This window comes from Carassius gibelio, chromosome A13 (assembly GCF_023724105.1).
Source record: "Carassius gibelio isolate Cgi1373 ecotype wild population from Czech Republic chromosome A13, carGib1.2-hapl.c, whole genome shotgun sequence".
In the NCBI taxonomy this organism is placed as follows: Eukaryota; Metazoa; Chordata; class Actinopteri; order Cypriniformes; family Cyprinidae; genus Carassius; species Carassius gibelio.
Genome location: NC_068383.1, coordinates 14,492,633 through 14,511,776, shown reverse-complemented (window position 1 = coordinate 14,511,776; position 19,144 = coordinate 14,492,633). Strand labels below are relative to the sequence as shown.

General features: G+C 38.4%; 1 protein-coding gene across 1 annotated transcript; it reads right to left on the bottom strand.

The window, feature by feature from the left end:
* Window positions 1–414: 414 nt before the first annotated feature.
* Window positions 415–15,409, bottom strand: LOC128026255 (hexokinase-1). Its single transcript, XM_052613147.1, has 18 exons — window positions 15,068–15,409; window positions 11,980–12,142; window positions 9,625–9,773; window positions 9,320–9,439; window positions 9,087–9,182; window positions 8,884–8,983; window positions 8,448–8,631; window positions 8,194–8,349; window positions 7,114–7,347; window positions 4,642–4,946; window positions 3,923–4,071; window positions 3,374–3,493; window positions 3,193–3,288; window positions 2,974–3,073; window positions 2,655–2,838; window positions 2,089–2,244; window positions 1,715–1,948; window positions 415–1,597 (listed from the first exon to the last, which is right to left on the bottom strand). Exons 1-18 carry the CDS (start codon window positions 15,128–15,130, stop codon window positions 1,450–1,452), a joined length of 2,757 nt encoding a protein of 918 aa, XP_052469107.1. The 5' UTR covers window positions 15,131–15,409; the 3' UTR covers window positions 415–1,449.
* Window positions 15,410–19,144: the final 3,735 nt, after the last annotated feature.

The window sequence follows — 19,144 nt, the reverse complement described above, 5'->3', positions numbered from 1 at the left end:
TGTACCCCAATAAAGCAACCCAGGTATGTAGAGAAAAAGAAAAGAAAAAAAAAGCCTTTTTTTAATCTTTATTTATTTGTGATTTTCTTGTGTGTGAAATGCCCTATATAGTATCTAAGTGTGTAAATAAAAATACTTCAAGAAAGTAAAAAAATGTATAGTAACCAGCATTTTCACTGTAAAAATAAGAAATATTTAGCATGTGTAGCAGATTTGCCCATTCTGTTCAGGAAAATCAACTTTCAATACATTCATTCAAGATTTATATATATATATATATATATATATATATATATATATATATATATATATATATGAATTTATTTTACTGCACAATTACCACATAGGATGTAAATACTGAACAAAAAATGCTAAGGTGCTTGGGCAACCGCAAAAGACACCACAGAACACAAATTGAGTTGATCAAAATATTTTTATGTTTTTTTCCTATAGGTTTTTCCAGGAAGAACTATTTATATTGTGCAACTATGAAATAGTACAAAATCAGTGGATGTTAGACCTCGGTTACCAAATAAGGCATGCATTCATCAAAAGATTTCTGAACCACTACACAGATTCACTCACATCAACTACACAGGATCACCCACAAATAACCAGCCAGGGCACACAGAAGGATATTTACTGGGAATCAATTCCGATAACCCAAGTATTTGCATACACACACAGCAAAAAGCTGACAAAAGCAATACGCATGATACAATTTGCTAAATTCTGCAGGAATTAGGGGGTAAGATTATTTCAGAGAAAGTGGATATGAAAGGCAATCGTTTTCCTGTCCTTGTTCATTTGTACGGCAACCAGTATAACAGGCTTGAATTTCACAGGAAGGCAGCTATGACTGCGAGACTGAACTTGCATGTCGTCGTCAATTAAACCGTGACCAATGAGGGTGCTGTTATGGTAAGCGAATGCTCCTCAAATGTTGTGCAATATTCACACCACAAACTGCCACAGACAAATGACAATATGCAGAGGTTTGGGAATTAGCTTACCATAATCGCAACTCAATTCTTCCCCTCAGGTATCCAATCCTGTTAGGTCTACCATCAAATATAAAAATAAAATAAATAATATCTCCATTTACTTGGGCAAATATCTTAACTTTAATGTTTGTTTTTGTGCTTACATTTCTTCCTTTTTTCCGATATACATCCATAAATATTTTAACAACAGTTTATTATTATTATTCTTGAACAGTTTAACATATAGTTTGGGTCGACTTAGACAGACCAACCCCTAATAACATACAAAGACATATACTGAGAAAGGCTGACAGGAACTTTTGAAGTGAAATACAGAGTGAAGGGGTTAAATCACAGAAGAATGTGCCGGATCGTGGAGGATGAGAGCAGAGTCACAGCTGCGAATGGAAATGTATACGCTCTGAGAGAGCCAGAGAAGGAGCTGAGGGCTTGTTTGGCGCAGGGTTCAGCTCTTTTGTTCTTGCTGGCGGATGCGGCACCCAACAGCAGTGATCAAGGCGGCACCTTTCCCGCTTCCATCTTCTGAGAGAAGGAAGTTGACGTTGCAGTTGGGGGCAAGCTCCTTCACAGTCTGATGCATTATTGGTGAGAAACTGAAGAGAAGAATGAGGCATAGGTCAGGTACCACATTTACGCCCATCAATTGGAAATAAGTACTGTACCTACATCACAAAAGCTATTAAAAATACATTCATTCTGCATGTACTTACTGTGGATGGAGCTTATACAGAGTGCCATCCACACCAACGGTGACATCCAGATGGTCCAGACCACGGTTCTCTCTGATTTTGTCTACAACAGCAGCCATTCCTGCTCCACAGATCTGAGCTGCCCGGTGAGAAACAGCTCCACACACTGCCTTGACAATGATGCTGTCATCACATGTGCTGTCCAGGCCCAGGTGCTGCAGAATAGACCTGACCTGCAGTAGCGCCAGACGGTCACTAGAGGGAAGATACGACAATTCAGGCCATGGCCATTAAGCAGTTTCAAATGTATCTAAACAAAATATGTTTTAGCATTTCAGTGTGTCTGGTTTTCATGATGAAATGTGGCAATGGAATCTGAGGAACCCCTGCAGTACCTCTCAATTTGTGACAGGAACTTGGTTTCGAAGATACCCCTGGTCTTCAGGGTCTCAGAGATCTGTCCTCTGAAGAGGAAGCCACGCTTTGTCAAGTCGATCAAGATGTTCCGTACAATCTCACCCAGATACATGCCACTGCACATCTTCTCATACCTAAAAGATAAAAAATAATAATAATAATAATAATAATAATTTAGATCTCAAATATGCCAAAGCATTATAAAAAATATTAATATTGTACACTTTCTTTCAAAATGTATGGGCTGATTGATTTTTTATTTATTTTAAAAGCAGTATTTTATGGAAACCATAATGATGCATCTATTTAAAAAATAAAAAATACAGAAACTATAAATAGTATTATTGTGAAATATTGCAATTTAAAAGAATATGCAGCAACACTATAAATATTTACCGCATCTGCATTTATATTCTTAAATTATGGTACAAATAGTAGACTCCTCATCGGACCAATTCTTCCAGATTAGCTTTCTTATGTTAGATCAGTTTATTTTCAAAACATGTTTTCTTTTCCTCACACTCGACCGGGTAACACTGCTCACTTTTGTTTGCCGGCATTGAGGGAGAGATCATCCACAGCATTATCATACTGAGTCCTGATGTCATCCAGGCAGCCATTATCTCCAAATGCTCCCCACTCCATGTTCACACACATCCTGCCCTCCACTCCATCGACCGTCTCAATGTTTCGCATTTCCTCCATGTAGCAGGCATTGCTACCCGTTCCTAAAAGCACACATAGCATTTCCTCTTAACTCAGATGTTTATAACACTCTTTAAAATGTAGAGTTACAATTGTATTATTTGTTGTCACATTTAATATACTGAATAATATTTGATAATACATTGTATTGTATTTACCTGCAATTAACCCAACCTCACATGTGGGTTCCTCATATGCACAGGTCATCATTGTACCCACTGTGTCATTCACTATGGCTACAACGTCCAAATCAAACTCCTGTACATAATATACCATACACACACACACACACACAAGGGAACATCACACGTGGATCAAGATTTAAAAATGTATTACTCTATCAAATCTTGTATTTGTTACAATATGCCATAACTCACCTCTCTTCTTTTGATCGCATCTCTAAGGAGGCCAACAACATCTTCTCCTTCACAGTCTGTGGCTTTAAAGCCCTTTGTCCAATTTACCAGAATTCCCTGTAGCCATCAAAGCATGAAAAGTCATCAGGATTTTATTCAATAGTTGAGCAAATGAAACTGAAAGAGCAAACAAGCAGCTCACCGCATCCAGACTAGTTTGTCTGCAGGGGAAGGAAAAGGTAAAGCCCAGAGGCAGACGGGTGTTCTTCATCCCCATATAGTCCAGGAAGTCAGATATGCAGTGCACAATGTGATCAAATAGCTGCAGGTGGTGTGGAACAGAAATTAATATCATTTAGTAATGAAATGTTGCCTTTATTTAGAGATAAAACTTATAAAATTATAAAAATTATAAAATTTGTTATAAAGCATTAAGTAGGCATTAATGAAAAAACAGCAAAATGTGAATAATGTGAAATAGCATTACAATTTAATAATAGTTTCATTAAATAAAAAATTGCAGCCATTACTCCAACTCCAACTTTATTTATAAGGCACCTAAGAAAACAACTAAGTTGACCGAAGTGCTTTATAGTAAGTTCAGTTAAAAGAATATAATAGCAAATAATAGCAAACACTAATAATATAATAATTACCGGAGTTTTGAGTGTCAGATGATACACACAACTATATAAAAGATGCTTTTTGAGTAAGTCTTGTCTTTTAATAAGGTGCAAATATGACCACGCACCTCCTCTCCGGTTCCTTGCATTACTTCAATGGGAATGGCATAGATTTTATTGTGCATCTCCACAGTTCGTTTCTTGCCACTGCGAATCTTTACCAAAAGCACCCTGAAGTTTGTACCTCCCAGATCCAGAGCCAAAAAGTCACCATTTTCTATATAAAAGAGAAAATATAGGAACACATAGAAGTCATGAATCATGCATCGTACAAAAATTTATTTAATAATGCCAAATTTATAATTTAGGATAAGAACGAGAGGACAGCATAAAGTTACGGTACCGTCGTTTCATTGTATTGCTCTATTTGTGAAGTTAGAAGGTTTTGAATTCTCAACACATTTGTCCAATATTGAAATTCATTCGATGGTGAAAACACATCTGCATGCACTTTTCTTAACTGAACTGCATATTAAAACCCTTCACCTTAAATCACAATCAGGGATAAAATACAATGTCACATGTCTGAACTGAGTAAGCCTGGGATTATACTATGATGCAATTCAACAGGGATAAAGAAAATTTAATTTACTCGTAGCAGAGGAGCAAGTGGATTTTAGACAAGATGCATGAATGCATTTTGATGTAATTATGACACTGCATGTTTTTTTTTCCTTGCAGTGAAGGAAAGGCAGATTATATCTGGGTTATCACTGCATATCTAGAATTCTTGTAATTTGCTTGCCTATTTTTAGGAAAATAAACTGTATTGCTGTAGATCTTTCACCTGTTCCATCCGGGGTGCTCCGCACATAGGTGGGCAGCATCTTGACGGTGGCTATGCTTTGGGTATTCTTGCTCAATCCATTCTGGATCTCAGTTTTCATTCTCTTTTTCACCTCCAGCAGTTGTTCTTTGGTCAGGCGGAACTCTGCCAGAGTCTCGGCAATCTGACGTGTCTGATCGGCCAATCGTGAAGCCCAGGCTGTGACCATTGCAGCTCCTTTGCCACTTCCGCTCTCAGAGAGCAAGAAGCGAACGTCAGACTCCGGCACAAGACGACGTACAGTTTTGTGCAACCGGCGGGAATACCTGGCAGAAACAGGCAGATGTGGATTTAAATGTCTGTGTGTCATGCGTGTCTTCCAGCCAGTTCTGTCAAACCTTTACAATTAATCCGGAACGCGACAGCAATATGAATTTTTATTGAACCTAAAATAATACAGGACACACATCTGTTTATCAATTTGCACTGGCTACCAATAGCTGCTTGCATTAAATTCAAGGCATTGTTGTTTGCCTACAAAACCACCACTGGCTCTACACCCCTTTACCTAATTCAGACTCATGTGCCCTCTAGAAGCTTGCGTTCTGCAAGTGAACGTCGCTTGATTGTGCCATCCCAAAGAAGCACAAGTCACTTTTAAGGACTTTTAAATTAAATGTTCCCTCCCAACTCAATCCGAGCAGCTCAGTCCTCAGCCACCTTCAAGAATCGGCTTAAAACACAACTCTTCCATCTTTATTTGACCCTCTAATCTTTAGCACTCACTATTCTGATTCTATTCTTTAAAAAAAATACATTTCTAATCTTTTTGTATTCTATTTTCTTTTTATTTATTATACAATTATAAAAAAGACCTCTAACACTAGCTTGCTCTATTATTTTTCTATTCTATGTTTTCTTTTTATTTATTATAGCCTATTGTTTAAAAGCCCTTGCTAGTACTGTGTTTAAGCTAACTGAGACTTGTTATAGCACTTATATATCATTGCTCTTTTGTTGTTTATGATTCCAATGACTAAATGTAATGTGTTGTGGCGAGTGGGGCGGGGCCGAGAGGCGTGGGAACGAGGAGTGAGGCCAGGTGTAGTGATTGGAGATGAGCTGCACCTGCGCCCCACCGCCGGTCTTGAGTCCCACGTAGGAGATGGAAGGATATAAAACTGGAGTGACGACCGTGAAGGACGAGAGAGGACCAGGCCTGGGACATTATTTTATGTTTGCTTTTTATTTGTGCGCGTCAGTCGCCGTGAGGGGCTGACGCGCTGTTTTGTTTATTTTGGATATTAAAATGATTTTGAATGTGCGCTGGTTCCCGCCTCCTTCTTCCCGATGAATATGGAGATTTGTAAATTGTTACATGTGTATTACTGGTTGTTGGGAATTTTGACCGACTCTTTCTGTAGGTTACATATTGGGTAAAATGATTCATTCAGGAACACAGCAGCAAGTGATTTTCTTTATGAGTGAGTCAATGAATCAATTCAACCGATTCGTGTTCAGGAATGAAACATTTGTGTTCCATGGATTCGGCCATTTGTGGAACGATACGCGGAGCAAATACACAGAAATAACCAACAACGTGTCTAAAACGTAAGTTACACAATGTTCATTTCTCCAGTATTTAATTACTGAAATGCCTACATAGGCCCTGAAACTGTGAAATGGTTTACTGGTTGTCAAGACGTTTATGCGTTCTGTAACTTGTTTACATTTTTAACGTGAGCGTCGCGTTTTTATGAATCTGCGGCGCGAGAGGAACGGTGAAGGAAAACAATGAAAAAGCGTTCTGTGTGAACGGCCACTTTGAACACAGAGAGTGATTAATCAGAATCGAGTATTCCAAAGCGTCATGTGATCTAATGTCAAGCAAAGCATTATTTGGAGTTTTTGTATGGCTTTTGTATAAAAAGAAGTTTAACTGATGTCCATCTTATTACCATTAATATTAAATGCAACTGAAAGACAGTGTTCTTGCGCAACATACTGTCCTTGTGTTGACGTATCTCATTTGCAGCATCTCTCAAGTTTCACTGAGTAATACTATGCCTTTCAGGTTTATTTAAAGGCTTCCTCTCTATTCATACTATTCTGACATTCAAAGAGGCATGTAAACTCTTGTGAATAAGTGACGTGAATAGCATATAATTTGATGTTTCAGTTTATTGATCTGCTTCTTTAATCTTTCAACTAATCCCTCTGTGACCTTGTAACATTTAATTTATTGTCCAGATAAGGTCAGTGAGTAGTGTGTCACAACAAATAGATGAGACAACCTACTCAGTGTTTATTAATAGAACTCGCCTTTGTCTGAAGAGCCCTCAAGAGGGTTCAGCGCTCACCCGGGGGTCACATGCACCTGCAGATGTGTTCCTTAAACCCTCTGTGATGACTTACTAAGCATGCTGGGTATATCATCATATTACTGATAAGTCCTGTTTTAGTCTGATTTGATGATCTGAATGTTATACTCACTGTGGATGCATCTTGTAGAGGGAGCCATCGATGCCCACTGTGGTGCGGAGGCGCGGGGTGTTCTTATTGTCCTTAAGACGTGTAAGGATTGCACCCAGAGTAGCAGCAATTAGATTTGCAGAGCGAAAAGAGACAATAGCGCAAACATGCTGCACAGCAATGCAGTCATCTTTAGATGGCTCTACACCCAAGCGTGTCAAAATCTCTTCGGCTTTGCTAAGTCCTTCTTTGCTCCTAAAAAAAGGGGTTGTAAGGTTAAAATGTAATGATTTTTTGCCACAAAGGACCATTTATATCACCCCCCCCCCCCCCACCCTCAAAAAAGTAAAATGTGCTTACCTTCAGACCATCCAAGATAATTTAGTTTCTTCATTAGAACAGTTTTGGAGAAATTTAGCAATACCGCACTGCTCACCGCTGTATCACCTTCAGTGAATGGGTGCCGTCAGAATGACAGTTCAAACAGCTGATAAAAACATCAAAATAATCCACAACATGTTTCTAGTCCATCAATGTCTTGTGAAGTTAAACGCTGCATGTAACAAACAAATGAAACTGTAAAAAACACCTTAATAATAGATTTGTTTTCTTTTCAAAAGCGTTAACTGATGAATTGTTAAATGATGGAGCCGTGTGGATTACTTGTGGATTACAGTGATGTTTTTATATTAGCTTTTTTGACTCTCATTCTGATGGCACCCATTCACTGCAAATGATCCATGGGTGAGGAAGTAATGTAATGCTACATTTCTCCAAATCTGTTCAGATGAAGAAACTCGTGGATGGCCTGAACTATTTGGGGGTGAACTATTTCTTTAATTTCAGCCCACTAGTGACAGTGATTCAATTTTTCAAATTAGAAATAAGTACATTTTTTAAATGAAAGTTGGATAATAATTTCTAAAAATAAATAAATAAATAAATGTTGTTTATAAACTCAACACTTAAACAGATAAAACTCAAATTACCTTGTATTTTAGAATGTTTTAAAATACCTGAAAATGCTGGAAATGACAGAATTGAACTATTTTTTTTATTATTGCATTAATAATGACTGTAATTAAACAAACGACAGCTCACTTCTCAATTGCAGAAACATGCTTGGTTTCGATTTTTCCTTTTGTAAGCAGCTCTGGGGTGATGCGGCCCTCAAACAGCAGCCCTTCCTTAGCCATCTTGACCAAAATCAGCCTCACCAGCTCACCCATGTACATCCCACTGACCATCTTCTCAAACCTGAAAACAGCCCAAACTCACCTTTACCTCTTCAAATGTTATGATAATTTAGGCTGATTGAGAGCTAATTGAGAGCTTTTAAAGTTTTTGTGACTTACAACTGCTTGCCGGGGTTGGGGGACCCGCGATCAATCTCCCTGTCAAACTCAGTTCGGATATCCTCCAATGTGCCGTCATCTCCAAATGCCCCCCATTCAGTATTGATACACATCCTCCCTTCATCTCCCTCCACCAGATCAATGTGTCTGAGCTCCTCCATGTAACAAGCATTAGTGCCGGTACCTGAGGGATCACAGCAGCATAAGCCATGGCAGATGTTCAAGAATCCAGAAACTTTAATTGAGCATATCAAGTATATTTGTGGTATTCAACATTCATTTGTACACTGAGGGAAGTTAATGTTACAATGTTGCTTTGAGGAAATTTATTTAAATGTTATTTATGTGATTCAAATGGGCATTACAGCTTTACAATTCTGATTTAAACTCATTTGATGTCCATTGACAAAATATATAAAACAAACAGATTTTTTACCAATAATAATGCCGACTTCACAGCGCTGGTCATCAAAGCCGCAGGTCATCATAGTTCCCACAGTGTCGTTGACGACAGCCATGATATCTGCATCATAGTCCTGGAAGTGAATCATTACACCTTTACTTCCTCAGTAAGAAGTCAAAAATGAATATCCACCTGTATACCATTCATAAAATAAGGGATTATTTTCTCCGACTCACCCCACGTTTTTTGATGGCTTTTTTTAGAAGCTTTACTACATCCATTCCCTCAACCCCACTGGCCTTAAAGCGTTTCGTCCATGTTAGCAGAACAGCCTGTAAAAATACAATAGTAAAAAATATTGTCAAGTTTGTATGCATAAATTGGATCTGTGACGCACAGTTTTAGAACAATATAAAATGTAAATGGCATAACTTCTTAGCAAACCACATAGAATCTACTTCACCGTTACCTCATCCAGTTTGGTGTGTGCACAAGGGAATGAGAACGTGAAACCCATGGGAACCTTCTTGTCTTTAATTTTTTGTTTCTCCATGAAGTCTCCAAGACATTCTGCAACATGGTCAAACAACTGCAAGAAATAATGAGACAATTAAGAAAGCTGTCTACATGATATTAAACACACAATGTTTGATAACATATATTGACTGTTCAGAAGACGTTGTTTAATATTCACTTATATACTTAATTCCACACATATTTTCAACAAAAACTGGTTGTTTATGATTTCAGGTGGACAGAGAAGCGGTCATGTACCCGTGTCCCGCTGCCGTGGATGATGTCCTCTGGAGTATCGTATATTTGACTTTCCATCTGCACTGTCTGTTTCTTCTCATGAGACACTTTGACCCGCAGAATACGGAAATTAGAGCCGCCCAGATCCAGGGCAATGAAATCTCCCTTCTCTGTAAGTGAATTAAAGAAATCATCAATTTTATAAGTATTTACTATCAAGTGTTCACAAGTTTACTTCAATGCATGAGGTGTGTAAATGATGACAGAATTGTCATTTTTAGGTGAGCTATCGCTTTAATGTATTTAAAATGATGTAACATTAAACTAGTTAGAGCCTTCCGCTTCTTGAAATTGCTTTGCTAAGCTACCTAAAGGACACTGCAGCTGTTATCCTTATGACAACATGGCAGAAACTTGACTGGGTATAGTGAACCATTCTTGCAATAGTGGTACTGCCCATTAACATTTATTTTGGTCGTGGCAAAGCGGGCTATATCAGGAATACTGTTTTTATCCGTAGCTGGACAAAGACATATCACCACAGGCATCAATCTTACAGTGAGAAATAGTGAATCCTTCCCAACAGATTCTTCTGAAAACGTTTGCAGTACAATGACGATTAACAACAAGTCTGTTTGTGCCACAGATTAAACAGAGAGAGAGTAATGCCAAGAGATGTTTGTGTTAGGTCAAGAATGCACTCTGTAACGGTCTTCTTTGGTTCCCGGGGCTCTTCGACGTGTCTAGATTGTCGATATTATGTGCACTGCTTGTTGCCAAGCAACACTGAAAATCAAATGCCTTTCTTTTTCTTGCTGTCTTCTGTTTCTAGGTTGGAAATGATATGTCTGGGAGTGTGAAGGTTTTTAATACTGTAAACTCAGCATCAACTTCAGGAGACTGAAAGGTCAGTTAACTGGAATTACAGGTCACTAGGTAGCAAAACTGCAACCTAAATGTATTTGAAATGTTTTATTATAACTGAATTGATCTGTAGTAGACTTAATATGTTATTTAACAACATATTAAAACCTTTGATGGAAAACTTGATCATTTAAGTGAAGATGAGTACAAATATAAAAAGTAACAAAGTAAAGTGCAATTTACACAAAAAGTGACCTTGCCAAAATGAAACGATTCTATACTCTATAACTCTAATGATCTAAAAATCACATCAAACCACAAAAAAACATCCATTTGTTGAGGGCATTTTCATGTAGTGAAGCACAGACTTGCTGTACACACTCAGGCATTTTGTCATTGGGAAGTTAATAGGTCAGAGTCTATATATAGCATTTTTTATGATCTAGTGTCCAGCACTTTAGGACCAGGGAGCTGCTCTTGACAAGCTATTTTGGATTTAATGTGTGTATATTATACTGCATATTACAGTGATGGATTATTGATGTGGACACAAAATCAATTAGATGTGTCCATGTTGTTATAATCGTTTTGAAGTTTGAATAACTTTGATGGTGCAGGAGCAATAAATCTGCCATCACTACCTAGAATGAAAATGCCTTGCAGAACACATCGTAGTAGGAAAGCTAACAAAGTGCAGTCAACTTTCACATGCCAATCTGACTGGGATTACAGCTCATATAATCTGTGATGTAACCCAATAAGTGGATGCTGCAGGACGTGTAGAAAGGCATGAGCACATGTCAGAGAAGCTTTCAATGTGTTGTGGTGTGGGCAAAATTGGTTCAATATTGTGAGCATTCAGTAGATTCACCCCATTCTGTTCTTTGGTAAAATGTGCATTGTAAATATATTTGGTGGCAGGTGAATGTTATCATTTCACAAGCCATTTAAAATAATCGAACCAGATGCCTTTAGGTTTCAGATGTAACCATTATTTAACCTTGATTCAAATTCTTGGGAAATGAATAAAACGTGCAGAACTGAATATGCATTTTAAAAATGGATTAAACAAACAAACAGTTAAAATTAAAATTCAGATTGCCAGCACTTTTTGTTATGGTAAATCTACACCTGAGGCAATACTGGTTAAACCAGTTTTCTTCTCAGTTTACAAACAGCCTTTAATAAACACCTTCTAAGGTTGTAACCTTATGAAATACAAAGGTATGTCCGAGGGCATTCATTTAAGACATTTATTCAAATTTAAGAATCTCATTTTGATTCAGAAAACAGTTTAATTATTGTTCTTTCTTTTGTCAGACCATTTAAAAGAAGTACAATGAAGAAAGCTGATATTTCTTTTTGAAACTGATTTGCCCTGATGGACAGAACTGCAGACTCATTTCTATACACAGGATATTCCTTTCTGGGATACTTCCAAAGCTAGCTCTTGTAATCATTTAAGGATTTTCATTTATACACGATTTGCAGCCATAAAAATGATAAGCTCACCTGATCCATCAGGAATGGACCTTACAAAGGTGGGCAGCATCTTGATGGTAGCTGTCGGGTTAGTGTCTCGTCCCAGTCCATTCTCCATTTCCCTTTTGAAGCGGCCCATGATGTCGCGCAGAGTCTCGTCAGAGAACCGCATGGCGTACAAGTATTTGTCAATCTACACAAATTGAGACACAATAATATACATTGTGCATTTGCCCCCATATTTCTAAAGCACACAGGTGTTTGTTAGTAATCAGTATTGATGAACATGATGAATGTGGTCAAGTCATTGCCTCAGTTGTTAGGTCAATGTGACCTTGAAATATATGGCCCACGGCCTAGACTATGCAGACATATGAGAAATCTATGGGCAAGACCGTTTAAAAACACAAATTATATTCATCTGGCAAATGGCTAGGGGAAGATGTTTCACTGAAGTCTAATGCAACAAAAGTGAATTAATACTGCAAACATAAGCACCTGCTCTTGCATATGCCGACTCATGATTTAGTCTTTATTGCGAGCACATGAGAGATTTAGGCTGGAATCTGTGTCTGATGGTTTACTTTAGCATGCAAAGTGCTGTTCTTTACCTGCTGGTGTTGGTGATAAACTTGTTGTTTTTAAGTATGATGCAAATATGCAATATACAGATTAATAAAGATATATACTAGGATATCTTTATTTATTATGCTACACAAATATATTTACATTATATTATTAATTATATATTTATTATATTCGTGAACTTTATTTTTAGTCATTTAAATGCAAATTATTTTTCAATCCGATATAGTTCTGTACATAGAATAGTCTTCCAAACTGCAGGCAAATTTTTTTTTACAAATGTCACACATGTAAAGGACAGTATATGCCAATGAATTCTCTATTTACTGTATGACCTTTCTGCATTAAGATTACTACAATATTTTTCAAGTTGCTTAATTTGGTTTGCTAAAAACACTAGGAGAGTGTGTAAAATGGGTAATTGTGTAACCAGCATGAGTAACATCCAACATCTTCATAATACATGAGAGCAGTGGTAAAGCTGCCATAACTGTCTAAATGAGGGTCTGGAGAATGATGGCTTTATCTTTAAATATGCTAAGGGCACTGATATATTCTTCTGTCTGTGTGATTTGTTTGCAAAGGCTATGTCATACATGCTATGCTTCAGCACTATTTAAACGCTTATTCACAAACTTACTGTCACATTAGCAACGAATAACTTTTATAATCAAATTATATGTATGACATCTATGGGTCATAAAACTCTTATCAGAAATGATGCAGGTGCGCAACTGAATCACACAGGATTTAATTTGCCTTACATGTTGTTATAGTAACCATGTTACACAATACAACTACTGCTTTTTACTCTGAAGGGGAATTGGGCTTCTGCACAACAGTATTGTTGTTGTTGTTAACTAAAACTATTAAAAATTGTCAATTGAAATAAAACTGAAAAACATAAAATATTAGATTAAAAAAAAACTCATTAGAAATGTTGCTTTGGCAATGAACTGAAATAAGTCTAATTACTACTTAATAAATAAAAACAAATTCAAGTTAAATGAAAATATAAAAACAAACTAATAAAAAGACTAAAACACATACAATTACCAAAACTAAAATTAAAATATACAAATAAAAGCTCATTAAAAATATAATTAAGTACTATAATAGTACATTATAATAATACTAAAATAACATTCATGTGGAAATTAATGAGACCTATAAAATGTCTGACTTGTATTCAAACCATGATGACTTCTTGATGCACATAGCCAGAGTAACTGGCACATATGCAAATTTACATTTAAAAAAAATCTGGTTAATTAATTTTGTGCAAATGTTTTCAAATTAGTACAATATAATAATTGAGCGCAATATAAGGTAATACGGATTTTAGTTCATGTATTTACTTTATTACAGATTATTAAAAAAGGGATTTTCAGTGTTAATCAAATTTCCTAAAATATTACATTTAAACCATTTATGTATCAAAATCTTAATGTGTATCAAAATCTTAATGTGGGGGAAGTCGTGGCCTAATGGTTAGAGGGTTGGACTCCCAATCGAAGGGTTGTGAGTTCTAGTCTCGGGTGGGGGTAGTGCATGAACAGCTCTCTCTCCACCTTCGATACCACGACTTAGGTGCCCTTGAGCAAGGCATCTAACCCCCAACTGTTCCCCGGGTGCCGCAGCATAAATGGTTGCCCACTGCTCCGGGTGTGTGCTCACAGTGTGTGTGTGTTCACTGCTCTGTGTGTGTGCATATCGGATGGGTTAAATGCAGAGCACAAATTCTGATTATGTGTCACCATACTTGGCTGAATGTCACTTCACTTCTTCACTTCTTTTATATTAAGAGTATTTATCAAATATTTCTTGGTACTTTGTACTGGTTAAGTTAAAACTATTGAGTAATCACATTTAAAAAGGTATTTTAAAATCAAGTTTTTTTATGGGCTAACACAGTTAAAATATGATAACACAGTTAAAATATGAAGACTGCAAATTCTCAAAGCGAGACACACAGGCATGTGCATACACGCAGTCCTGCTCTGTTTACACATCTTTTCCTCGCTCTACAGTTGAATTAAACACGGTCAAAACTCTCTGGCAAAGTCACGTTAGTCAGCTGTGGAAACCTGACACTCTTCCTGCAGGGGGAGGGGGGTGTTGGTGCTCACGACCACCTTCCCCCACTCAGAGACGTACTCTCAGATAAGCACGTTCACTCATTTAAAAAAAATCGCTCCTCTCCTCATAGCAGCTCCATGATGCCCCACATCCTGCTTTCAAGGACATTGCAGCGTGAACCCAACAAGCTATGGCGACGACATTGTGTCGTCATTTACAAGGGTATATCTCGTCCCATAGACATATAAATACCTCGTCCTCTCTATTATTATGGTCCTCTCATCCTCGTCGTCGCACATCGTGTGACGTAGAAGCTGCAGATGGAGGGACGTGAGATGATGCTAATCTAAAATGCAGGCCTGTGTCACCTGTTGTCATGGGTCTGGATAAGCTCACAAACGCTCGCAAGGCCACATTTGCAAAGCACTAATTAAAGGCAAATAATGAAACTCACCTTTTTGACCTGGTCATCCTTCAGTTCAGTGAAGAAGTAGGCCAGAAGCTGTGCCGCTATCATCCTGCTTCACCTCGTTGGTGAAAACACAACAGAAGAGAGAAGGACAAACCTTACGACCCTTTCCAGTCAGGAGGGCAAACAACTTGAGCCCAGAAGCAACGTGTGTTTACTGTAAAACGAGAAGCCAGCACGTAGGGGTGTTCCCTCTCGGCACTACCGCAATGTCTGACTTTCTTCGGCCTAGGAAGTCAAGCTGCGATGTAATGCCCTTGCATGAGATGCAGCAGAGGCTAGGATGAGGCGCGTCTAAAGCCCTGCCCACTCACTCTGCACCCATTGGCTGAGCTTGATGGGCAGGCTTATGAGGCAGAGCACAGCTGACAGCCGCCCCCCTCCTCCAGCTCTCCTTCTTGCTTCTTCTCTTCAGATCCCCCCTCCTTCTTCCATTCTATCCACTCTTGTCATTTTCAGTGTTCCTTCTTCCTCATTCTCATCCACGTTGAGGGAAAGAAAAAGGGGATTCACCTAAGAGGCACGTAGTGCACGTCCTCAATGCGTCACATACCCAGAGCCATGCCGCTTGAGTTCTTAAAAGTGGTTAGGTTGGTAGATTTGGGCGGAGAAGCAAAAATGCTGAGTAATGCAATAGCATAAAGTAGCCAAAGTCATATCAGCACAGAGATGCGTGTTTCCTTCTTCTACTGTTCAGCGACATGACCGTTATGTGTGACGCTGGAGGAAATAAGGAGACTTGTGACGTTATTTGAGGGTAGTCGGCAAAAGGTTGAAGGAAAAAATGACATCAGGGGTCAGTCTGGAAAGGCCTGGCCTAAAATGTTCAGCTGGGGAGGTTTACATTTGAAAACAAGAGAGGATGAATATATAATACACATTGATGTTATAATACACATAATGACACACAATGCAAAGGAAATGAACTCCCTGTTTACATTATCCATGTCATTATGTGATTTAATTGTCATTTAAAATGTTCGTTACAATGACTGAGGCTGTAAAATACCCATTTTACATTACATTAAATTGTTAATTTTCTGATAAGGACAGCAACACAAAGCATTAGACAAATGTTGTAATTATGTAAAAAACAAACACTTGGTACATACTATATAAATACGTAATAAATACTGATGTAATCAGTGACCAGTCTCTCCAGGGAATGTCATGGTGGGAAACATTCAGGGTAATTGGAAAATCCGTTGAAGCGAGTGAGGTGACAGTGACACAGACCAGATGATCTTACTGTGTGTCCCCTAGCGCCAAGGACCGGTTTAATATCAGACAGTATTTTCACGGACCGGGTTTTAAGGTGTGACTGATAAATACAACAAAATAAAATGATACGACTGGCATAAAACTGTGGTATATTGTAAATATAATAATAAACATGAATCCACTGAATCCATCCTCGTAACATCGCGCCAACAACATAACATGAATATATAATGAGCGAGTACATCATGAATCCGTTTTACAAACCATGTTTTTGTATTATCCTGAATCACTACGGTACACTTATAATAAGTGTTTATATTCGGACTATTGTAGTCTGGGGGAGGTCGGCAACGCTGCAGAGTAGCACAGTACCTGCGTGACTCGCCGCAGATGTAAACAGAGAGAAGTAGCTCCGGCTAATATTCTTCCGCCAGACGCGAGCACCAAAAGCTACCGCTGCACAAGTATAGGTCTCTGCACGAAAGTAATGGGAGTTACGAGATCAAGGTGTTTTTACACCATGATACTTGATTGGTTTATCTAATAGTGACGTTAGGTTTAGGGGTGGGGTTGGGTAAGGTTAATCATTTAGATTGCAAGATTCAGAAACACCCAGCAGTTTCAAAACACCCACATGGTGATATACGCCCACTTTTGCTCTGCAGAGACCTAAGTCTCCCGCTGCAGCTTTAATGTGTAAGTTATTTATTCTTTCTTGTGCGGCCAGGTACCAAATGACGCACAGACCGGGTTGGGGACCGCTGCTTTAAGGCACGCGGCCGTCCTCCCCCTCTCAGAAGCACGTGTATTGGTATTTAATGTAAGTCCTACGTATACGGAGAGTTGCTACAGTTTATTTTTAATGACAGACAGACAGAAACATTTACAGAGATGAAGACATCAAAATCCTTCATGACCATAATACTTGAAGGTGACTCAAAGTGAGATAAGGTTTCCTGGAACAGAGCTATTCATATTCTACAGGACATGCATCGTTCTGGCAAAAATGTCACCATATGGCATACACTCAAATGTCTCTCAATCCCGACAGTTTATTTACAAGGGAACAATGTCCAGCCAGTTAAGTACTTTGCATAGTAGAGCAATGACATCATTTCCTGGCGATTTACTCACAGCACTGGGAGTGTAAAGGAAATTAATTCTGTGTCTTACAATATACATGTCATTATGTTATTTAATTGTCATTTAAAATGTTCATTTACCGACTAAAGCTCTAAAATACTCATTTTGAATTACGTTTATTTGAATATTCTTCACAAATCAAAACACTTTTTTCATAGTAGAGCAGATTTACTCCGATTTACTACTTTTGTTTATTATAATGATACAAATGATCATCTGTCCTAAAATACGACACTGAAATAGGGATAGGTGTAAGACTGACTGCTGTGATTTTCTAAAATTTAAATTTAAGAATCAGCTTAAGGTGTGATGAGCTTATTTAGACTGCCCAGTGGAACTATACATTTGAGATAATTACTGGTATTTTAGTGAAAGAAAAAAAAGATATTCTAACTGTTTAACAGCTTTTTTCTAAAATGCTTTTAGGCTCCAGTAATTATACCATGTCTTCAACAGAACATCCAGAAGAACAGGAATAAACTCTGCAGAATGAGTGTCTAGTTCGAACTAGTCTTTACTGAGGCAGAGCAAAACACAACCTCTACAAGGGCTAAAAGAAATGCATACAATGCATTAGGCCTAATATAATTGTCATTAATCTGTCTGGAATTTGCACTCTGGACCTGCACACATGATTTGTCAGTTTTACTGTGTACTTCTCTCTGGCAAAAATTACAAATAAACATGATTTAACTCATGTATTACCCAATACTATACAACATAGGGCTTTTGCTGGAATTTAAAAGACCTGGGAGAACATTTCTAAGGAACTAAACACTATAAAATATCAGCCTGTTCTCTAAACACAGCTATTTGAACAGACACAGGATGCAGGAACTTTTAATTACCTTATTACTTTCCATAACTGAGGGCAGGTAGTTTACTAATATAAATATATATATATATATATATATATATATATACACACACACACACACAGCCCCGCACAGTTAACACTGGTGCTCCCCAAGGTTGTGTGCTGTCCCCCTTGTTATTCTCACTGTACACCAACGACTGCACTTCTGGAGGCCCTTCTGTCAAAACCATCAAATATGCGGACGACACCACCATAATAGGCCTCATCTCCAACAACGATGAGTCAGCCTACCGCAAAGAGGTCAGTCTCCTGGTGTCCTGGTGTGCAGTCAGTAACTTGGAGCTTAACATCAACAAAACAGTTGAGATGATAGTGGATTTCCGCAAAAAGCCCCCGACTCATCTTCCTTTAGTTATCAATAACTAATCTGTGTCTGTGGTAGAGCACTTCAAGTTCCTGGGCACAACCATCACTAACACACTCAAATGGGACAATAACATCTCCCAACTAGTGAAGAAAGGCCAGCAGCGCCTGTTCTTCCTCCGTCGCCTGAAAGGACTACGACTCAGTCCCCACATCATGGTACAATTCTACAGAGCAGTTATTGAGAGTGTGCTAACAGCCTCCCTCACGGTCTGGTTTGCTTCTGCGTCAGCCCGCGCAAAGGCCAGGCTACAAAGAGTCGCTGGGCAGCAGAGCAGATCATCGGCTGCCCCCTGCCCCCCGTTATGGACCTGTACAGCTCCAGGTCCATTAACAGAGCTGTGAAGATGACCCCTCTCATCCTGCCAATAGTCTGTTTAATCTTCTTCCCTCTGGAAAGCGGTATAGGGCCTTTTTGCCCAAAACATCACGTCACCGCCACAGTTTTTTCCCCCAAG

What these genes read in the sequence shown, in the direction of transcription:
- LOC128026255 (XM_052613147.1), bottom strand. Translation starts at nt 15,130, where the DNA reads ATGATAGCGGCACAGCTTCTGGCCTACTTCTTCACTGAACTGAAGGAT. An exon ending in CTCTACAAGATGCATCCACA is followed by an intron (nt 4,947 to 7,113) that starts GTGAGTATAACA and finishes TGTTTCTGCCAG; the next exon opens with GTATTCCCGCCGGTTGCACA. An exon ending in TGAGGTTGGGTTAATTGCAG is followed by an intron (nt 2,839 to 2,973) that starts GTAAATACAATA and finishes GTGTGCTTTTAG; the next exon opens with GAACGGGTAGCAATGCCTGC.